This window comes from Schistocerca gregaria, chromosome 2 (assembly GCF_023897955.1).
Source record: "Schistocerca gregaria isolate iqSchGreg1 chromosome 2, iqSchGreg1.2, whole genome shotgun sequence".
In the NCBI taxonomy this organism is placed as follows: Eukaryota; Metazoa; Arthropoda; class Insecta; order Orthoptera; family Acrididae; genus Schistocerca; species Schistocerca gregaria.
In genome coordinates, this window is record NC_064921.1 from 763403044 (window position 1) to 763425234 (window position 22191).

At 41.3% G+C, this 22191-nt stretch overlaps 1 protein-coding gene across 9 annotated transcripts in view; it reads left to right on the plus strand.

The window, feature by feature from the left end:
- The window catches only part of LOC126334984 (ATP-binding cassette sub-family C member 4-like), a 302418-nt gene that overhangs the window by 98515 nt on the left and 181712 nt on the right, over nucleotides 1–22191 (plus strand). For all 9 annotated transcript variants that reach the window (XM_049997791.1, XM_049997788.1, XM_049997787.1 and 6 more), the window contains one exon: nucleotides 15875–15985. In XM_049997791.1, the coding sequence (XP_049853748.1) occupies nucleotides 15875–15985 (111 nt within the window). The remainder of the gene's footprint in view (nucleotides 1–15874; nucleotides 15986–22191) is intronic.

The window sequence follows — 22191 nt, forward strand, 5'->3', positions numbered from 1 at the left end:
AGCTTGCGAACAAAGTTCTCCATGGCTCACGTGTGATTCTCAATTAGCTTTTCCGTTAGCTCAACTTTTAGCAAAACAGTCCTGAAACAACTGCATCATGGAAAGACTGATACTGTGACGTTGTGTGTAATACGATTAATGGAGATTATGCTCTCGGATTAGAAAACAATCTTGTAGTGCGGTATTTGAGGGGAAATAATGCACCGTCCTCATAAAACCTTCCAAGCAAATTTTTTATTTAACCAAAATTTAAGTGTTTCTGTTTATCTTAAATTTGTCTTCTACAAAATGACTTAGGTTAGTGCTTTTTGGCGTAGGTTTTCGATAAGCGCTGTAGTGTTAGTAATTATGCATCCGTATGCAAAGCTGTGGATTCGAGGCAACCGTGAAAACGTTCGGTAACGGGGCTAATTTTGTCAGCTCTGATGCCACGCGCGAGGAAAATGCTGAACGGTGCATCCCAGCTAATGACCGGTGCGGTGGCTGCGGGAGGGGAGGGGAAGAGGAGAAGAATGTTACGGTGCCCAGTAAGCGGTATGCGAGAGCTGATCTGGCTCCGAGGGGGACGGGACAAGACGTTCTCCCAGTCCCTACTGGGTGGCAACAAGGAACGTCCGCAGCGAGGATTCGTGCCAAATTACTGCACCACACGGATCGATGTTGCGGTTGTTAAGATTGCTTTTCTTATCGGTACTTTGGCTTCGGACTAGTAACAGGGCACCAGTTGCATCTCAGATTTTCCCCCGAGGCTTGTGGGTTCAGAAGCGGAAGATTTGGCCAGCATTCATTGTCGTATTGCCTCAACGCTGAAGTTTTGTGCGTTACAACATACACTCCTACTCGCCACATTTAGTACCTGCAATGAACCTACCACCATTCCAAAGATCACGATCACAGCTGTTTCATTGTCTATACTGTTACAGACTTGCTGTTGCTAAATACACAAGCCAATAAAGTTTCCGAGACGATCTTAATTCAAAACATACAAATTTATTTCCGTTATGAATGAACGAGCAGTTAGTCTCCCTTCATATTCCAATCTGACCTAATGCTGTGTCTCAACTGTCATTTTTCATTCGTTCCACATTGCGTTCCTTGATTCCTTAAATTTTTAGTCATCTCTGGAGAAGGGGTAGTCTTGAAATTTTTTTATGGTATAAGACACTATTGTAAAATACATATGATCCTGTTGCGTTTCTCAGATTTGTATCTGACTTACTCGTATTTCTTTTTATTTTTGTTTAGTGTTCTCGCCTGGCTCATTTCTTTATCAGATAGTTTGTCTTAGCGTGCTGCCTTCGCTTACGATTACAGCAAATAAAAGTAATTCTTCCTCCAACATGACATCTTTCGTTTTCTGTGTTACAAAGTTCCATAATTTTCTATGCGCTGCTCACTGTAAAACGTAGTAAAGGGCTTCAGATAGCCGTGCACCTTTCTCACGTGGACTGTATGCTACTACTTTGATTCTTTGCTGCGCATCGTTTATCAATGTTCAGTCATTTGTCATAAGAGCTCATGAGGTGAATAGAACGACCTTACTACCACCAAACGCTCAGTTAATTTCAGTTTTACTTACACTGCACTTCGGATTACTCTGTACTGTTCCATATGAACTCTGTACGTTCCAGGCGCTGAATTTAATTTTATTTTATAAATATTTCATTTTCTCATTCCACTCGTTGTTGAGCGAGTTGCGCCTGTAAAATTGGGCAAATGATATAAAAAAGAAAACAGAATGTAGAAAGTACATTTAGCCTAAATCGTCACAATATTTTCCTGGCAACGTTTATAAATCTACTGAAAACTGTCAACAAATGTTTATTTTGGAATCAGCTGAAACATTGACTCACGTCATTAAGTTTCTGACGAAAGACGACGTTGATACTCGTTAGGGCGCCCATGATCATTGCATTCTAATCTAGAAGTAGCTGGTAACATCCTTTGTTAACTTGCATAAAATGTAACTAACAATAGCAAAACATCAAAACGAACAGAGCCACCGCAAATAAATAATTGTAAAACGTGCGGAAACTATAGGAGGAAAACTAACTCACGAACTTTGCGTGGAAAAACGATCAATACACGACTTTGTAACGCGTAGTTAGTGTAAGGATGTTTGCTTCACCGATTGAAATATGACTAAAGTACTGAAGGTTAGTAAGTTCACTGAATTCATTATGCAGAAAATGAAAACTACATACAGGGAAGAAAAACAATCTTTTCAAGTAAGTTACCTCCAAAGTTGGATACACACATTTCCTCGAAAATACTGACGTAATATTCATTGCAGAAAAAAGGTCACTACTCAGCAAGAGGATTAAAAATATTTAAACTCCGCAGGACGAAAAGAACCGACGTTAGTTCATCACCAGTGTCACTCAGATTTCAACCGTCACCCATCACAAGCAAATTGACAGAAAAGCAAACTGCCTCAAAATCAATTTTAGATGATATGCTAAAACCATTCCGCGCACACAAGAAAAGACGACGCTGTAAGACTGAATTAAATACATACAACGCAACAATTGTAAAAGTTGATAAGAGCAATACGACCGTATGAACTGAACGGTATTCAGGGGAGAAAACTTTAGACTTCTTACATGGCAACAATAATACAGAAATACCTATGGACCCAACAGCCAGAACCCAGAGGATAATTAAATACATTTCGAATAACATGAACGTCCTAATAACCACTCAAGAAGCAATAAACATTGAATCAATGATACCTCAAGCATTTTCACTCAGGTGAGAATCAAAAGTCCACAAAATGTAATCCCCATAAGAGATGTAATGAAGTAAGAACAATCCAAATTTCAGACTCCAAACAAAGCTTTATTGGCGATTATGGGTACTAGTACGTGATCGAAAGCCTAACATTTCGTCTTCCATTGCTGGACACATTGTCATGCCTCAGCGCCTACGGAAGCAGTTGCAGTGTTAAACCACATCAGCAAATCGAAGTGTTTATATTTGTCGTCGCAACGGTAGGTTATGGAACTTGTAGATGGGAAGCGAAGAGTTGGCGCTGTTCTATTTAGCCCTGAGGCTCTCAATTAGTCTAATTTCAAGCCTTCTTTTCTGTTGAAATTTTGTACTTTTGAATTTCTATGGCCTGTGTTTACATTCCATCATAGCAACAGTTTACTAAAACCACAATGTCAGAAACGACTCCGGTGTATAAAATCCCTTGCTCTTTCTGTTCAATGTTTATAGAAACCACGAAAGAGGCACTGTTACCCACCTTAAGGAACACAAGCAGTTGTCGCCTGGGCAAGGCAGAAAAGCAATAGAAGCGGATTGTGCAACTTAGTTTCCCTAACAGTATGGTTTTAGCACTGTCGAACCACAGTACAGAGGGCGATCAAAATTCAAATGCACAAAAGCAATTTCAACGGAAAAGGCGGAGGACTGAAATTAGACACGTTTTGTGCTTTAGTGCTAAATAGAAGAAACAGCGCCAACTCTTCGTCACTATAAACTCCATAATACACGTCGACGCGACTCCGCCATCTTAGACAGCGATCTGATGACGTTAGGAACCAAGCGTTATGGGGGTTCACCTAAAGAAATTCGGCTTGCTGAGCTTGTTTGAGAAGGCAACTGCTTTCTGTATCGTTGAAGCCTCTGACGAAATTTCCAGCACTGGAAGACGAAAAGTTAGGAGTTGTACCAAGGCCTATTGTCGATACAACAAATGTCACAACGCAAATTTCGGCCAGGAAAGCCTGCAGTTCATGATTAACAATCTCTACCAAATTCTTAATGAAACTCTCATTCAGTAACAACAGAACACTTAGAAACAAAACAGTTAAAGCAACATGTCCAAAACAAAAAATTTCCAGGTACAGCCACACTTGGTTACCTGACACGCAAGACCTATATTCCATTGTATCTGTACGTCCTGCACTGCAGATGAATACCAACCTATGAAAACACACATACCTTCCACACATGTAAATGAGCTAATGGACCTACCAGAATTTGCACTCACAGTTAATTCAAATTCAACAATTAACTCTAGAAGCAGATTCTAAATGCCAACTACCGCATCATTATTTGCGACTACAGATGTGTAGATGATACCAAAATTTTAATCAGTGGCACAAAAGATAATACTCGTGAGTTAAACAGATAGTTAAAAAGATTCCAATACGATATCATTTTCACAATTAAGCACAAAGTAGATGACAGCATAAACTTTCTAGGCCTGACTACAAGAATGATGAATTATGCACAAAATTTGAAATTTATTGTGATCGTACCACAACACACCTCTCATCACAAGGCAATACAAAAAACAGCATTCAGGTATATCGTCAAGAGCCCTGTCCAGCTACCACTCTCTTAAGTTAAATAGAAGCAAGAAATGAAAGTAATAAAACAGGTATTACAAATGGCTGTAGCGGCTCTACAGTTGGCACACTGAAACACTTAGTAACGGCGAAATAATCACAGCACAAAACGCGTACAAGATCATCCATACATTCATCCGTGGCTAACATTCAGTATTAGATGATACGCAACGTCTTTAAACTCAAAGGTACAAACACACCTTTTACCTGTGACAAAAAGACTGGGCATAAATTGCCTCATAGCAACAATGTAAACTCACTGCACCGGTGACATTAGTTTATCTGTAAACCTCTGTCGTCCATTAGAGGCCTTTGCAGTGCGGGACGTACTGGTACAATGGAATACAGGCCTTTGCCGGCCGCTGCACCAGTAGAGGCCAGTAGAAATGGTGAACTGTTTATGTGAAGCTGCGTTTTGTAAACTTGTTTGTGTAGTGAAGCGTCAGATGGATCGGCGATCGGTAAACAGCCGCTAATATATTGCGATTGACTGAGATGAAGTTAGGACGAACACTTCGTGAAGATGGTATTGGTGTAGAAGATGAATAATTCGTGTTTTCTGGTATTTATTATACTATAAAAATATTAACGCCGGTTATGAATTGATGTAACACATGCCTATGATATTACTACATTGTCCGACACCTAACTGCAGTCGTTAGCTATACGGAAAGTTAGATGGAAGCAGTGAAAGTGGATTTCAACATGGTTCTGATAAGTTTAAAGTCGAAAGGGTCATCACGGTGTTTGATGACAACATACTACGGAACATATACGTTGATTATCACGTCAGAGATTTGAACATACATGGATACTCCCCTGAAAAGATATCCTAAACTGAAGACTAAAAGCAATATTAAAAGCATACTTTTCTATGTGGCAAATAAAAGTAAAGGTATTGTATGTTAACCGAGGGCCTAGAAACGGAGAGAACCGTCCCCGCCACAGCCGCAGTGGTCCACAACCCCACGACGACTACAGCAGTTCACTTCAGGCCTCTGCCGCCCCTCACCGAACCACTCTTTCAGGGTTATTGTGCTGTTCGGCCCCCGGTGGACACCATCCCCCCCCCCCCCCCCCCCCCCCCCCCCCAGGTAACGTCTCACACCAGACGAGTGTAACCCCCGTAACCCCCTATGTTTGCTTGGTAGAGTAATGGTGGTGTACGCGTACGTGGAGAACTTGCTTGCGCAGCAATCGCCGACATAGTGTAGCTGAGGCACAATAAGAGGAACCAACCCGCATTCGCCAAGGGAGATGGAAAACCGCCTAAAAACCATCCACAGACTGGCCGGCTCACCGGACTTAAACTTAAGTCTGCCGGATGGATTCGTACCGGGGACCAGGCGCTCCTTCCCAATCCGTACGTTAGACCGCACGGCTAACCGGGCGGGAAAGGTAAAGGTAATGCAGTTTTTAAAGGAAATCTTAGTCAGACATCAAGGGTGTGAAACCTTTACATCGTCACTGGAATTTATTACTAATTTTAAAAAGGTCAACGATAACATCATGCTGTATAACCGTGCTCCAAGCACGAAAAGGACGACAAAGAAGAGTATTCAAGCAGATCAAACATATGTTGAAGTCCATGCGCATAAGACGACAGATTAGCTCCAAATAGGTTCTTTATGGAACTGTGACTAGCGTCGGTTTAACTACGTGATTTCTTCCGAAAGCACGCTATCCATGAAAGGGGAGAGAATTACTAAATCGACATGGCAAATCAGTTAAGTGCGACTAACAGTTACTCGATGGATGTCACTATATCAATGGATGGACGATTGGCATTTTTCTAAGTACCAAATGGAAAGTCAAGGGAAATAGAAGGAAATAAAAAAACGGTGCTCTCCAGATTTTTTCATACATGCACGTGTGAGCGGTAATATGACGAAAGAACATTTGAAGACGTTTTTTAGCTATCAATCCACATTTGCCAGCCAAGTTACTAGTACTTAGTGACTCCTGGTCTAGACATAAGGAAGAAAAAGTACCACTAGAAGACTCTGGAGGAAAAGCTGTTTCAAAAGTCATTTCATCTATGGGGACAAAATATGCACAACCTTCAGGCAACATAAAAAAATCAGTGTTCTGCCAAAAGGCAGGTTTTCACATGGTAACTCTCCAGGCTGTCCGGTCTTCTGCCATCCTCTTCAGATCTGCATAATTTCCTCTTCCCTTTAATAGTCTGCTATTGTCTTGGCATATATTTTTAAGGGGAAAACATAAAATATATGCCAAGAGAATAAGACTATTAAATTACTTATCAAGTCATTTACTTTGCTTCGAGGCTTTTATTGAAAGTCCTCACTTTCACTTATAGTTGATACCTTCATTACGTTTTGTTTCTACAATGGCATCGGTTATGATATCTAGAGCACGCTTGCAGAGAGCAGGAAATACACCAGCACATTGAGCAGTACGTAATGATAATGTAACTGCTAGTTCATACAGGTATGTTCGTTCGAACGCAATACTTTCGTTGTCTGTAACGACTACATACTTTCTCGACTGACAGTTTTGCGAAGAAAGTCTTTCACCAGTTATTTGTAGACTTTGAATTTCGGTTTTGATTGCTGTTATTTTCGCTTGCTTGTAAAATGACGCCACCATCGACAAGAAACCTAGTTTTGTAGGAAGGAAGAACCGCATAACCGCATCACGTGAAAACCAGTTGCTGCAAACAAGTGCCTCCCATTTGGAAAGGTTCATTCAGCTTCGCTGGAAGCACCTCCCTCCACTGACTGATAACTCTTTACATAAGCTTCAGCATTTTCTAGTGAGTCTGATCAACTTTCCAAGTGAACACGTAGCTCATTTTCTATTTAATATAAGGTATCTGACACTACTGACAGCCTGCCGTATGTACAATGCAGGCTTTCACTGAATTTATCTGTGTACCTCGTAAATTTCCAAACCATATTCCTAAGCCTAATGTTAATTCTCCTGACGATGTAGTCATCAGGAGCTATAAAGACTCGTATAGAAGTTTGGTTCTGACAAGCTCAGAAAGCCGAATTGTTAACACGCATGCCAAGTAACGGTCGCGCCGTGTCATGACATCATCAGACCGCTGTCTAAGGTCGCGGTTTGGCGCCGACGTGTGTTACGGACCTTGTGAATCACAATACTTCGAGGAAGAGCTCGATTTAAAAATTGCTTTCGGAAGAAACGGTTACTCAGACAAAGATAAATAGGGTACTATATGTTAAGATCTGGACCTTCTACTGAAATGGACCAACGAGGGCATTTTTTCCCATTCGTAAAGCTGTCACAAATCGCATCAGCAGAGTACTAAGACGACATAGTATTGCCATAGCACTCAAATCAACAAGAAATGTGCCCGAATAATTTAACTCTGCAGAAAACCAATACCCGCTGCTTACCATAACAGTACACAAAATCGCTGCTGCATCGGGTCAAGTGTGCAGAGGAACTGAAAAAGGAAATACTAACATCTAGCTTAAAGAACACAAGAGCAATACTCGACGGACAGGGAGAAATCACAAGCTGAAGTTTGTGTACTGGGCTCACCGAAACACCAAATTCGTTTCTCTGATACTACTTCAATGGAGCTCCAATCGTTACTATGGTAGAATGTACAGGGATACTGTAGAACTTCAAAAAGCACGAGAACAACTTTAACAAGAGAGAAGGGTTGAAATTACACAAAGAGAGACCCTTACTGCTGAATAAAGCAAATGGTATCAACTCTCGCTGCAACCTACGTAACACATGTCGGCTCTAATGGTGGTCAGACACACCGGTGTGATGGTACGGCTCAACTGTTACGTGGGTGCGCATAAACAGTTCGGTTAGTTGGACTTGTGCAAGTCCGAAAGTTCTGAACCTTCATAGCCTTTGATATCTCAACCATTAGCAGACGTAATATTACACAAAGACGCATGCCTTAAACCATGTCATAATCCCAATAATACAAAATTCTCCAGTAATACTATTCGTCCCTCACACGTATAAACCGTGAGGCGTAGCGCGGTGGTTAGTACACTGGACCCGCATGCGCGAGGCGATGGTTCAAACCCGCGTTCGACCATCCTGAGTTAGGTTCCCGTGATTTTCCTAAATCACTTCAGCCCAGGATGGTTCGTTCCTCCGAAAGGGCAAGGTTGCTTTCCTCCATTCCCTAATCAGAGCTTGTGTTGCGTCTCTGATGACATTGTTGTCGATGGGACGGTTAAAATTTCCTCCTCACGCGGACAGTCGGTATCAGTAACGCAAATTAATTTTATATCTTTGATGTCGGTAAACACTATATAATTAAGAACTATATTACGGAGCTCTAAAAATTTATCGCTCCTTGGAGAGCATGTTATCACTAAATACATATAGCGTTAGTCTAGTGCTATGGCTTTCAGTAGTAGTTTGTTGCATGTTTAACGTATGGTTATTCAGTAGAACAGGCAATGTCCGCACGTGAGTATTATCACAAAAATTTGTAAAATGTTACACCATTACTAAGATAAAGTTTTCTCTTCCATTTTGATTTGTTAGGCAAAGTAGCTTAAAAATGTAAGTACGGGAAGAAATTCATTCTAAGAAAGTTACTTAAATCGTTACCTTAGAATGAGAAAGCTTGTTGCAACCTTCACACCAAAAAATGTCACTGCATTGGTAGTCAGCGACCACTGAAGTGAGAATTTAAGACGAGTTGATTGGTAAATGAAACCTGCTCCTTCACAATAATATATACTTCATTGTCTCGAAACCAGAATACTTCATAAAATATATTTCTGGGCATTTGAATGATGTCAATGTGAAAACGTTTTACTAAACTCAGTCGAAACAAATGATTAATTCCAGTACAAAATAATCCTCGCTGCGTCCTGAGGAATAAAATTTACATGTTCTACAGAGTGGTTTCTTGAAAAACACTCGTTTCTGGTTAACTGGTTTGAAAGTTCTTCAGAGAAATATGCTTCCGGTATGCGTAAACTGTTAACATTACTCGTGTGCCGTTACATTGCATTTCTCTTCGTACTCACTTTTCTGAAAGGACAGATGATTCATGTAGATAGCAAAGGGACAAAAATATAAATCTCAGTGCTTCGTTATTCGATGCCGTTCAAATATTAAACCACGTAAAATAAATGTAATTATTGCCAATGTAATGTTAAGTTTCCGCACATGACTTTATTCTTGTAGTATTAAGCCATTGCTATATCTGGAACGTACTACATCAATAGTTGTTAGAGATTGGCTGGTATAGATTGCCTGTAGGTTATAAGTAAATACATGAATAAAATTAATAATTCCGTAGCTAATAGAATGAGCTGCAGATTAGTTCATAATAGTGGAGTTCGTCGAAATTCTTTCTTCGTTGATTAGTGATGGTCGATAATATAATCTTTCCGTCGCCCGGATGCGCCAGCAAACTCTTAAAGATTTCGCGCGGAGTTGAGGGTATGTAGACGGACTGCTGACTCACGTCGCTGTAATGGCGCGGCTTCATCCGACTTGTAGGGCGGATGTCGGCGATTCAGCTGGCTCAGGTAATACGCCCGCAAGCTCGCTACGCAGCTGATAAGGAAACGCTGCATTTAAAAGCACATTTAAGCAGAAAGATAGTAAGACTAAACCGTAACTGCGTGACGCAGAATTCTGAGACGGACGGGTATCACCCCCCTCCCCCCCCCCCCCCCCCCAACCTTGTACTGGAAAAGGCCTAGCTGTTGAATACGAGAAAAGTGGCGGAATTACTGTTAGCTTTTGAAGAGGGCGAGGAAGAGCTCCCTCCGAAACCGTACTTACTTTCTTTGCGCAATACCCTCGCCCAGCAAACAGACATTACTGGAGAATAGCGCTGATAATAGACATTTATAATGGGCTAAATAAAGGTAAAATATTTCTTTTCAGTCCTAGCGTATATTTCAATCTAAATTACTCAAAAAAAGGTTGTTGTTGTTGTTGTTGTTGTCTTCAGTCATGAGCCTGGTTTGATGCACCTCTCCATACTACTGTCCTGTGCTAGCTTCATCTCCCAGTACCTACTGCAACCTACATCCTTCTGAATCTGCTTAGTGTATTCATCTCTTGGTCTCCCTCTACGATTTTTACCCTCCACACTGCCCTCCAATGCTAAATTTGTGATCCCTTGATGCCTCAGGACATGTCCTACCAAACAACCCCTTCTTCTAGTGAAGTTGTCACAAACTTCTCTCCTCCCCAATCCTATTCAATACCTCCTCATTAGTTACGTGATCTATCCACCTTATCTTCAGCATTCCTCTGTAACACCACATTTCGAAAGCTTCTATTCTCTTCTTGTCCAAACTAGTTAAGTCCATGTTTCACTTCCATACATGGCTACACTCCATACAAATACTTTCAGAAACGACTTCCTGACAATTAAATCTATATTCGATGTTAACAAATTTCTCTTCTTCAGAAACGCTTTCCTTACCATTGCCAGTCTACATTTTATATCCTCTGTACTTCGACCATCATTTATTTTGCTCCCCAAACAGCAAAACTCCTTTACTACTTTAAGTGTCTCATTTCCTAATCGAATTCCCTGAGCATCACCCGATTTCAGTACATTCCATTATCTTCGTTTTGCTTTTGTTGTTCATCTTATATCCTCCTTGCAAGACACTGTCCATTCCGTTCAACTGCTCTTCTAGGTCCTTTGCTGTCTCTGACAAAATTACAATGTGATCGGCGAACCTCAAAGTATTAATTTCTTCTCCCTGGATTTTAATACCTACTCCAAAATTTTCTTTCGTTTCCTTTACTGCTTGCTCAATATACAGATTGAATAACATCGGGGAGAGGCTAGGTACTGTCTAAAGATCAGTACACTCTTATCGGCCACCGGATTCTATATGAAAGGGGTATTAGTTCGATAAATTTAGATTTATAACCATGCTTAGATTCAATCCACGTAGTTTATACATAGATTCGGATCAGTACACGAAACTTCACTGTAATCTTACAGATCGTTATCCAAACAATAATAAAAACAATGTACGACTAGTTAGACTGTATCGGGGAAGATGCAGACTGTTTTCAGTAGGAAAGTGTGGTTTCTTTGGGGAGGTGGACGAGGAGAGAGCAGTATGGCGGAGGAAGCGCTTCTGTGTAAAATTATATTACTTGAACAGTGGTAGAACCATAACTGGACTTTGTAATGGAATCTGCTCTAATATACGAGACGTGGAATGGTGGATGAAGTGATTGAGATGTACATACTTAGCTCCTCCGCCTGTAGGACGTCCCAGTTCATACAATAATATTAATCAATTAAATTCTGATTGGTTCCTCCGCTATAAGTCTCTTTTATTTATAAGCGTTTCCTTCTTCTGTAATATAGCTCGGAAGATGTAAATGCCACACTGAAGCTAGTGTTGTGTACCTGGTAATTGCGAGCTGTGAAAACGGCTTGAGATTCAATGCTAGCGACAAGAATTCTGCAAATACAAATGGATATGCATAACATAAAGGTAAAATACCCAAAGCTAGCTACAAGCATGGAAATTTTAAGTACAACAATGTTCTTGTTAATGTATATTATCTACGGCTACTTTATGAAAATACACCATCTATAGTATACGTGTACACCGTTGGAAAAACAGAACACGTAAAATTCGACGTTTGTTGCTGCCTTTAAATGTGTTCTTCACACGTCAAAATTTCCTGTATGAATTTTATATGAATACAGGCACAGTCTTAAAACTGTTAGTACAACATTAGTTATCGCGAGGTACCTGCTAGCAGATCATTTATTATTCATCATAATATCAATGAGTGTGCAGAATGACTATCACCACAAAGCTTGAAGCAGTTGAGCAGCTACTGAACAAAATGGCTCGTGAATCTGGCCTATAGTTTCCAATGACTTCATAAAAGATGAACAATTGCCTTCTGATCAAGCAGATGACGGCAAATGCTATCCAACAACGGAATTTTAAAAGTATGAAAAACACAGTTGAGCTCAGTTTTCACAGATTTAGCGACTGTTTTTACAAAATTTCATCCCGATTAACTTCGTCTCACATGTTCTCATCCTTACTATTTCTGACTTCAAAATGGAATGTAGCCAAATTTTATCATACTGAACCCGAATTCAGTTACCTGGTTTCTATGTGCACACATAGTAGTGGTTAGGAGTCAGAATACATAAAGTTGGATTCATTAAAATAAATGGAACACGTCTCAAATTTTGGTTCCACGAAACCATAGCTGCTTCCAAACAATTATTGATGATGAAATCAACAAAAATTTACTTCATCATCCAATAAAAGTAATAAAATAAAGAATCGGAAGAAAAAATACACGCTTTTTAAATTTGGAAAATACGGAACTAACGTAGATCCCAAGAAGTGTAGTATTAATGAGATAGTGCTTGGTAATGTTTCCCTAACACATGTTAAGACGTTAGCGTACTATTCTACAGATTAATCCTATGCTGTATAACTGGAAGAGTGGATGCATCAGAAACAAGCATATACTTTGCAAGTTAACGCAAAATTCCACTTGATACTGAAATATCTCTTGCTGAGTGTAAAACACACGTTCACTAAGGTGTTCCCTGGAAATACTCAGTCCGTCAATCCATCTCCAGGAAGATTAACTGTACCTATATACTCAAGTGCGTAAGGAAGGATACGTTGAATAAATATTAGCGCTTTTCTGTCTTACTCCATATGCTTACGGAGTGACGGAACATGTATTTATGCCTGTGTGCGTGTGTCCCAATTTCTCTTAAATTATTCGCATGACTCCTAGTAAAGTTTACGATGGTGGTGGGATGATATCAGTTTTTCTCGAACTCGAGTTCTGTAAAATTACTAGACTGGATTCTGCGATAACTACGCGTTCTTATGGACTACATAAACTTAATTTGAACGCAGTAGTGTGTGCTCCTCAATCTATTCGATGTTTGTTATCAAGGTAACTTGATACTAACTGCAAACAATCGAACAATATACTAGAATTGTTCGAACTAGCGTCTTGTTTGTGATCACCTTGGCAGGAAGACTACACTTTCCCAGATCACTTCCAACAATTCTAAATGTTCTTTCAGCTTTCCCTGATAGCGTTTTACGTGTTAGTCGCGTTTAATGCTACTCCTAAATGTGACGTGATCAAGATGTTAGTCACTATTCTTGTGACCGGATACTTCGCGTTATAGGCGTAATCTTTCATTTATTCATATTTAGAGATCTGTCATCCATTACATGAACTCGAAAGTTTGTAAGTACTTTCGCATTTCCTTAAGAAAGTGTAATTACGGTACTACCCTGCAATAAACAGTACCGTCAGCGACCAATCTGATCTTTTTACGTATATTAAGAAAATTAGAGGCTGTGTTACATTCGGGGCACATCCGATTCTTTCTTCAGATTTTGGTGAACATTCGCTGTACCGTAACGTAATGTGTTCCGTTAGGCAAATATTCACCGAACAAATAACTCCGAAGTACTCTGACAGATGGGTGTCTTGTTAAGTGGTTGATAATGTTCTACAGAGTAAAGTCTGAGTGGACACATCTGTCCAGGCGTACATTCTCATGCTGAATTTATCTTCAGTGCGTATTATAAAATACCCCGCCACGTTTCTCTGTATGTATTGGAACGCTTATCTCGGGAACTATTGTAGGGATTTTCATAAGATTTTCACCAACACAGATTCACGACGAAGATTTGTTTAATTCATCACCGTTACGACAGCCAAGTGGTCCGGCCTGAATACGTAGTGCTAAACGTGGGAAGCCGGGGCGGGTTGCATACAGTTAAGAGGTGAGTGGAGACGGAGGACAGGTTTATTTGGCACAGAGTAAACCACGAATTCGACCTCACAGTTCACACATTGCGATTTAGGTAAAGCGAGGAAAACTTACCTCAGTATGGTCAAAGTGCATTTGAAACTCACTCCTCCAGAATGAGAGCATCATTAAGCTTACGTTATCACGGGCTGTCTGTTTGCAATGTCCGCCCCTGGTAACTGAGTGGTCAGCGCCACGGGATCTCATGCCTAACGGCCCTGGTTCGATTCCCGGCTGTGTCGGAGATTTTCTCCACTCAGGGACAGGGTGTTGTGTTGTCCTTATCATTTCATCCCCATGGACACGCAAGCAGCCGAAGTGGCGTCAACTCGAAAGACTTGCGCCAGGCAAACGGTCTACCCGATGGGAGGCCCTAGCCACACGGCATTTCTATTATGTTTGCAATTTGTAGGTTAGGGATATTTTTGCTCGTAGTTCGTCGTCTTGAGTACTTTATTTTTCAGTGTAACTTCAACTTCGTGTCAAGCTTCCCACTGATGTTGATTAACACCCCGTTGTCAAATAATTTCCTCGAAAGAATACCAGCGCATATTATAGGAAAAAGAAATACTTTAGATCAAATGGCGTCGGTTCGATCCTAATTGCAGTTTTGGACAGCGATATTATGACTGTAGACAAACTCCAGAGCTGTAAAATGAGAGGAAGTAGCAATACACTATCCTTTGTTTCGGCTGGTCGAGTGAAAGAAATTATAAACACAGGAATTGTGGTGAAAACTAAATGTATTCTTCACATTTCACTGCAAATATTAAAATGATAGAAACACGCGGAGATCGGATGACCGTGGAGGAAATAAAATGAATTGCGCCAGGGTTCTACTGCGCGGTATGAAGGCTTACCTGTTGCGACAATAACCTAAGCGGACATGAACTCGGGTTCAAACGCAAACGCTCATTCTTCAAGGAGACGGCAGCACAAGTCTCCTCCCTAACACTGTCCGACTACAAGTGGGTTGTTGTACAACCCCGAAAACCTCTCTTCCGTGGCTGGCTTCAGTGGATTTGCCGCACTGGCTGCTGCTAGGTTGGCAACCCACTTGGTTCTGTAGGAACGCTCATTTCGCACTAGCAGCAGGTGAAATTATTTCCTTTCAGTTTTCTGGTAATGCCATCGTTGCGCAAATTCGCAGGCATGCCACCAAAAGTAATGTATAGCAGAATGTGCGCCATGGAGCTCCTTTTCAATCTCCCACACCCACGTCATTGACAAAAAATCTAAAAATACCTCAGTGCATCAATGTATCACACGTCCCTATTACTCTTAATGAGTTCAGACATGCGGGACGCTAACGAAAGGATGGTTAATGACAGAGGTACGTATCTCCTTATTGACCAATGTTTCCATATCTTCAAATACTTAAGTCACCGATGAGTTTTGTGCCTCGAGTATACAACCGTAATCATTATGCGTAAGTATGTCACGAGTAATTGAATTGACAACAGAAAACAATTTTGAAACACGCTTGCTTCAGTCGTACACAAGGTAACTGCACGAGAGATATCGCATGTTGCGTTCTCGTTCGTGCCGGCCTGTGAAGTAAATTTGTCTGGCGCCAAGAAATAGTTGATTTAAGGTCCTAACCAAAGAATAACTACACAACACGAACCAAGCTGATTTGGTTTCAGATTTTAAATTAGTGCACCAGCCGCAAACCATATATTCGATTGTGGACTCCAAACGTGATTTATTCTTAAATGCGCTTATCTTGTTGCAGGTGGCTTCGTAAGTTGATATGGAAGAGCTACAAGAAAGGAATCACGGAAGATGACTTGTATGAAAGGCTCGAAGAAGACTGTACACAGGATCTAGGCGATCGGCTGGAAAAGTGAGTAGATATCTTGTTGCTCTATGTTCTGTTAGTTTATCGATTATTATTAACAATACTAGTTTCTTCCTCTTTGTAAAAAGTCTGTTTTCCTCAAATGGAGTACTTTTGGTAGAACTGAAGACTTGCAGTAAATTTGATAAGAGTTAACAAAAATTGATAATTCACACCCCAAACATTGCAGACAGCAATGGTAGTTTAAAACAAGTATTATAGCCACTTTGAAGCCACATTTTTGTGTCAGGTCTGTTCATTTACCACAGAAGTATTTCAAATATTTTGTCAAGGAATTGGTATGTCTCTTGCAGATGTATGTACTGGGAAACTCTACAGCCTGAATTTGCAGACACATTCCTTCGCACTTGATGTTTTCTCTTCTCCCCTCAACTGAAAAAAATGTTGACAAGTGTCAGTTGTGCCCATGTCATAGACGTCTGACAAAAAGCTTAGCACACAAGTAATGTCAAAGTTTGCAGTGTGTGACACACGGATCGCAATCGAAAGGATTTTAATGTAGGGCTAGATTCATATGCAGCACAAGATTTCGATCATGAGAAACCAACAAAGGCGTAAGATAATTTTGCCCTTTAGGATGACGTCTCTTCCTCAGCATTCATTAATCGTTATTGGATAATTTGAAAAACTTTTTTTCGTGTCCGAACGCTGTTCGTGTCCCACAGTTCAGTTATGCTAACAGTGATAAGTAGTTCATGAATAACACATTAAAAATTATGACCGGTGGGGTGTTGCGAGGGGTCCTTTAAAGGTCACTTTTTATGTTTTTCTTGAATAACTCGAAATCCAAGCTTCTGGCGAAAATGTTTATCAATACAAAATGAAACCGCATAAAATTTTCTACAAAAAACTTGTTGTGGTCTTCAGTCCAGAGACAGGTTTGATGCAGCTCTCCATGCTACTCTATCCTGTGCAAGCTTCATCTCCCAGCAACTTCTGCAACCTACATCCTACTGAATCTGTTTAGTGTATTCATCTCTTGGTCTCCCTCTACGATTTTTGCCCTCCACACTGCCCTCCAATACTAAATTGGTGATCCTTTGATGCCGCAGAATATGCCCTACCAACCGATCCCTTCTTCTAGTCAAGTTTTGCCACAAACTCCTCTTCTCCCCAATCCTATTCAATACTTCCTCATTAGTTATGTGATCTACCCATCTAATCTTCAGCAGTCTTATGTAGCACCACATTTCGAAATCTTATATTCTCTTCTTGTCTAAACTATTTATCGTCCACGTTTCACTTCCATACATGGCTGCACTCCATACAAATACTTTGAGAAACGACTTCCTGGCACTTAAATCTATACTCGATATTAACAAATTTCTCTTCAGAAACGCTTTCCTTGCCATTGCCAGTCTACATTTTATGTCCTCTGTATTTCGACCATCATCAGTTATTTTGCTCCCAAATAGCAAAACTCATTTACTACTTCAAGCCTCTCATTTCCTAATCTAATTCCCGCAACATTTGACTACATTCACAAAAAACTTATTGTGTTAAAAAATTAATCTCAGTGTGCATTCTTCACCTAAGTGCAGTAGAACCTACTAAGGTGTAAATCGTGTTCTGGGGGTGTGACAGGTTAGAGGTAGAGAGTAGGTGCAATGAGGAGGAGGTTGGTCTTCGGGTTGTACTCATGCATTTCTCTCTTTCATATCTCTGCAAACAGAGGAGTGAGCAGGCGATTCCCTGCTCTGTCTACCCCACTACATTACAATAAGCGACTACGTGGTGTTTCACAAAGGCCTCCCACAGCTTGCCTTATGAATCATTCGACAAGCAGTGCGCAAACATGCCCGGGGGCGGGGTATTTCTTTTCCGCATAGTGCGTTTGTATTATACGGAATACATCTACATCTACATTGTTACTCTGCAATTCACACTTAAGTCTCTGGCAGAAGGTTCATCGAACCATTTTCATACTATTTCTATAAAATTCCACTCTAGAATGGCGCGTGAGAAAAAGGAACATCTAAATCTTTCCGTTCGAGCTCTGATTTCTCTTATTTTATTATGATGATCATTTTTCCCCACAGACACGAGATACTTACGCGATAAACACATACGAACAGATACTATGTAAATCTCTGCACACTGTTCTACAGTGTTAAAGGGGAGATTCGTAGTTGCTACGGCAGTTGTAGCGTTCTTCCGGAAAGGCGACTTCTCATACCACGAGTGCCGGTCGTTTTTCAGTTTAGACAGACTAAATCTCCCCATTATTATCTGTCCATTTCCTGCGTTTGCAGATAAAATAAATTCACTGATTTCATGTTTATGTAGAGGTTATTTTCAGTTTAAGTACTTGCAGTTGGATTCCTAAATGTGGTTCCTTCCTGTTGTCTATAATTAACTGTGTTTTGTACGGCAGTGTAACCATATTGCAGTCAGTTGGCAGTGAATTAATAAATGACCGGAAAGTTATAGCGCTTCTCTCACCATTAGCTGTGTTACTGGTAGCCAGCATAAATCTCTTGTAATCAGAAATTGCTGGCAGTCGTAAAGTGGTCTGTGGGGTGGAGCGATTTACTGTACACTGACATACCTTGCAAGGTGAGCGTGAATATATGTGATGGATGGGATTCGTCGTATGCTTGTCAACACTACTGTGCTTCGATGCGTTGCGTCACTTGCGTTTCATAAAAACCAGGTGACCTATTTCTGTTGCTGATCTGGGCCTGATCTGGCCACAAATCACCACGGATTTAGAAAGCATCGCTCGTGTAAGTCAGTTTGCCCTTTACCCACATAGTGTCCTGCGGACCATGCATGAAAGGCAACAGGCAAATTCCATATTCCTAGATTTCCAAGAAGCATTTGACATAGTGCCCACATCAGACTAAAGAATGTACGAGAATGCGGATCAGGTTTGCAGATATGCTTGTGGCTAGAAGCCTTAATTTGTAATAGAACCTAATATGTTGTCCTCGACGCTCAATATTCGTCAGAGACAAGGGCGCCCCGGGGAATTGAGACAGGACTGCTATTACTCTCTGTGCACAGAAATGATTTGACAGGATGAGCAGCAATCTGCGGCTGTTTGCTGATGACGCTGTTAAGTACGGGAGTATGTCGTAGAGTGACTGTATGAGGATACAAGATGGCTTTCACAAAATTTGTGGTTGCTGTGATGGGCAATAGCTAGCTATAAATGTAGAAAATGTAAATTACTGCAGTATGTTTGGGATTCCCACCAGTTCGGATTGAAGGAAGACATCAAAGCAACTCAGAGCCGGGCTACTACATTTGTTACTGGTAGATTCGATCAACACCCAAGTATAAAGGATATGCTTTAGGAACACAAATGAGAATCTCTGGAAGCAAGGTGATATCCTTTTTGTGGAACACTACTGAGAAAATTTAGAGAACCGAATCTGAAACTGACGCAGAATGATTATCCTGCCGCCAACAGATTCCTCATAAGGACTACAAAGATAAGAGAAATTTGTGCTCCTACTGAGGCATATACGCCTTACATTTTCCCTTGCTCTTTTGGCGAATGGAAGATGAAAGGATGTCACTGCTAGTGGGACAAGGTACTCTCACCTAAGCGCCAGACAGTGGCTTGCGGAATGTGTATGTAGATGTATTATGTAAAAAAAAAAAAGTTCAGTAAATGGGGCTATCAACGTATGTACCGCATTGAAAAGCCTGCCCACAAGTAAAATATGCTTTCAACGTGTAATAGACAGCGTAGATTTCATTGTCTCCACTACCACTGGCTGAAACACTTTTCGCAGCATGAAATGTATCAAAAACGATCACTCCAGCCCCAGCTCTCCCAACATCTGAAGAAGCCCAGGTACTTATCTGCTCTTTCTAGCCAAAATATCCTCCTATCCTTTTTGACCGATTTTTTAACTTCAGTAACCATGGTCGCTATATCACGATAATCACTAGCCCCTGTCTATTTTGATACCGTCGGTAAGGTCAGGGCTGTTTGTACCTGCAAGGTCTAAAATATTTACATTGCGTGCGTGTTGTCTCACTAGTTGCTTAAGGCAGTTTCCGAAAAAGTTGTTCAAAAGTACTTCACAAGACTGACTGTTCATACCATATGCAGTGAATCCATAACGTCCCAGTCTACACTCGGTAGGTTAGTTCCCACTATTACTGCATCACCAGCATGTATACGTGCTATGTATGTTCGGTAAAAACATGGAACAATTAACTTGATTTTACCTAGATCTTTTATACACGTTCAAATAACTTCACAGTGAGACTTAAATTCGACTTCCTTAGAGATAATATTTTGTCTACTGCAATAAGTCTAATCTGTCTTTCCGACATGTTCCGTGACTCGCTAAATATTACAGATCTTTCTAATTCCGATTTCAGCGCTCTCTCGTGTCCCCAGAATAATTTGAGCGGGACCAATCTCCTGGAGGACATTAAATTCGGTGACTTGGTTACGAATACTTAGACAATTCACTGATAAAAAATGTTGACAGTCGAAGTGTCTTCACTCTGATCTTGGTGTGATTTGCTCTCTGCTTCTCGACTGACGAATACTCATCAGAGTACCTCAAGCTACCTCTTACGTAGAAAAATGTGCACTCCACAGGTACTCTGCTTCACTAGTGTAGTGCACCCATGGCCTATCAAGGGGAGTCCTACCATTTTCTACCCCATAACACCGGAAATAGGGAACCAAGACCATCAGGAGTCTACTAAGTCTTTGGTTAAGACCTTCCACTCGGCTTCAAATCAAAGGATGCAATGCTGCAAATTGTGAGCTCTACTCGCACCCCACTAGCGAGACTAGCAGCCTTCACCACTTCAGCAAGCCGCTCATAGGAACTGCGGATGTTATCAGAACCCAAACGACAGGCATCATTGGTGTCGACGTGAGCCACAACTTGAAGATGACTGCACCCTGCACGCTCGATAAGCGCAGGTTAGGCCGCCTCCACATGCCACACGAGGCCTCTGCAGACGTACAGTATAGCGTGCACATTGGCTTTCATTCCAGCCCTAGCCGTTGTTTCCTCAATGGACTCCACAGCGCGCCTAACGTGAGTCCCGACAACTAGCAAGCGCCTAGCCACGTGTGCCTACTCGGACCCTGCTGAAGGAACGGCCCCAAGTTCTCACAGGGATAATAGGCCAGGTCAGATGTCCAGCCTTCACACTGGCCCCCCGCCTCGAGCGACACGATCCCGTTACCACCCACCACTCACCCTGCTGTGAGGGTGGATACGCAGCGACGGGCACGCTAGGAGGCGCCTCGGCAGCAGAGCCCGTGGGCGAAACAAGCGGCATGGTGTCCAGATTTCCGCCACCACTACACGCACACACGCGCACGCGCGCACACGCGCACGCACGCCAGCCTGAATATGGCTGACCAAAGCCAAAAACGCGTTCAGCTCAGTGAAATTATTTCGTCTACTCACAGAGAACTGGACAAGAAACGCTGGGGAGGCATTAGCCTGTCTGTAAACTGAAAACTGAGGAGTGCTGGTATTGGGGGAAGTTACCCGTCCTGCAAGACTGTCAGTTTTCACTCTAGCATTGTAAAACAATTGTAAAAGATCTAGATTCTCCCTATATGCATATCTTGCATTAGTACTGCCAACTACTCATATCTTTATTACATGCCTTGTTAACGCACTTTCTTACAAATAAACACCCTCAGGCATGTGTACACGCTGGAACGTCAGTGATTCCAGTCGCAGTGCCAAAGGGTAGGTGTAACTTCGTGAAACATCCTGTAGCTGCGTCTTCTGACGAAATGGCTAGAGTGATATGACAATCGCCTGCTCAGTCTGCAGACCTATGAAGGAAGTAAGTGCACACTCACAATATGGCGGTCTACCTTGCCTCATACTTCCGCTCTACTTCCTGTTACATCCCCTGAACACAATTTATCCCACAGAACGATACTCCTGCACTTATATGTGGTACACAAATTTATTATTTGCTCTTAACACTTCATTCAACAGTAAAAATTAATTTTTCCCAATAAAACTTTATTTTTGATAACCTGATGTTTTTTCTTCCCCTCCAATGTGGAAACTTAGTCCTACATCATCATCATCATCAAGACTGATTATGCCTTTCAGCGTTCAGTGTGGAGCATAGCCCCCCTTATAAAATTCCTCCATGATCCCCTATTCAGTGCTAACATTGGTGCCTCTTCTGATGTTTAACCTATTACTTCAAAATCATTCTTAACCGAATCCAGGTAC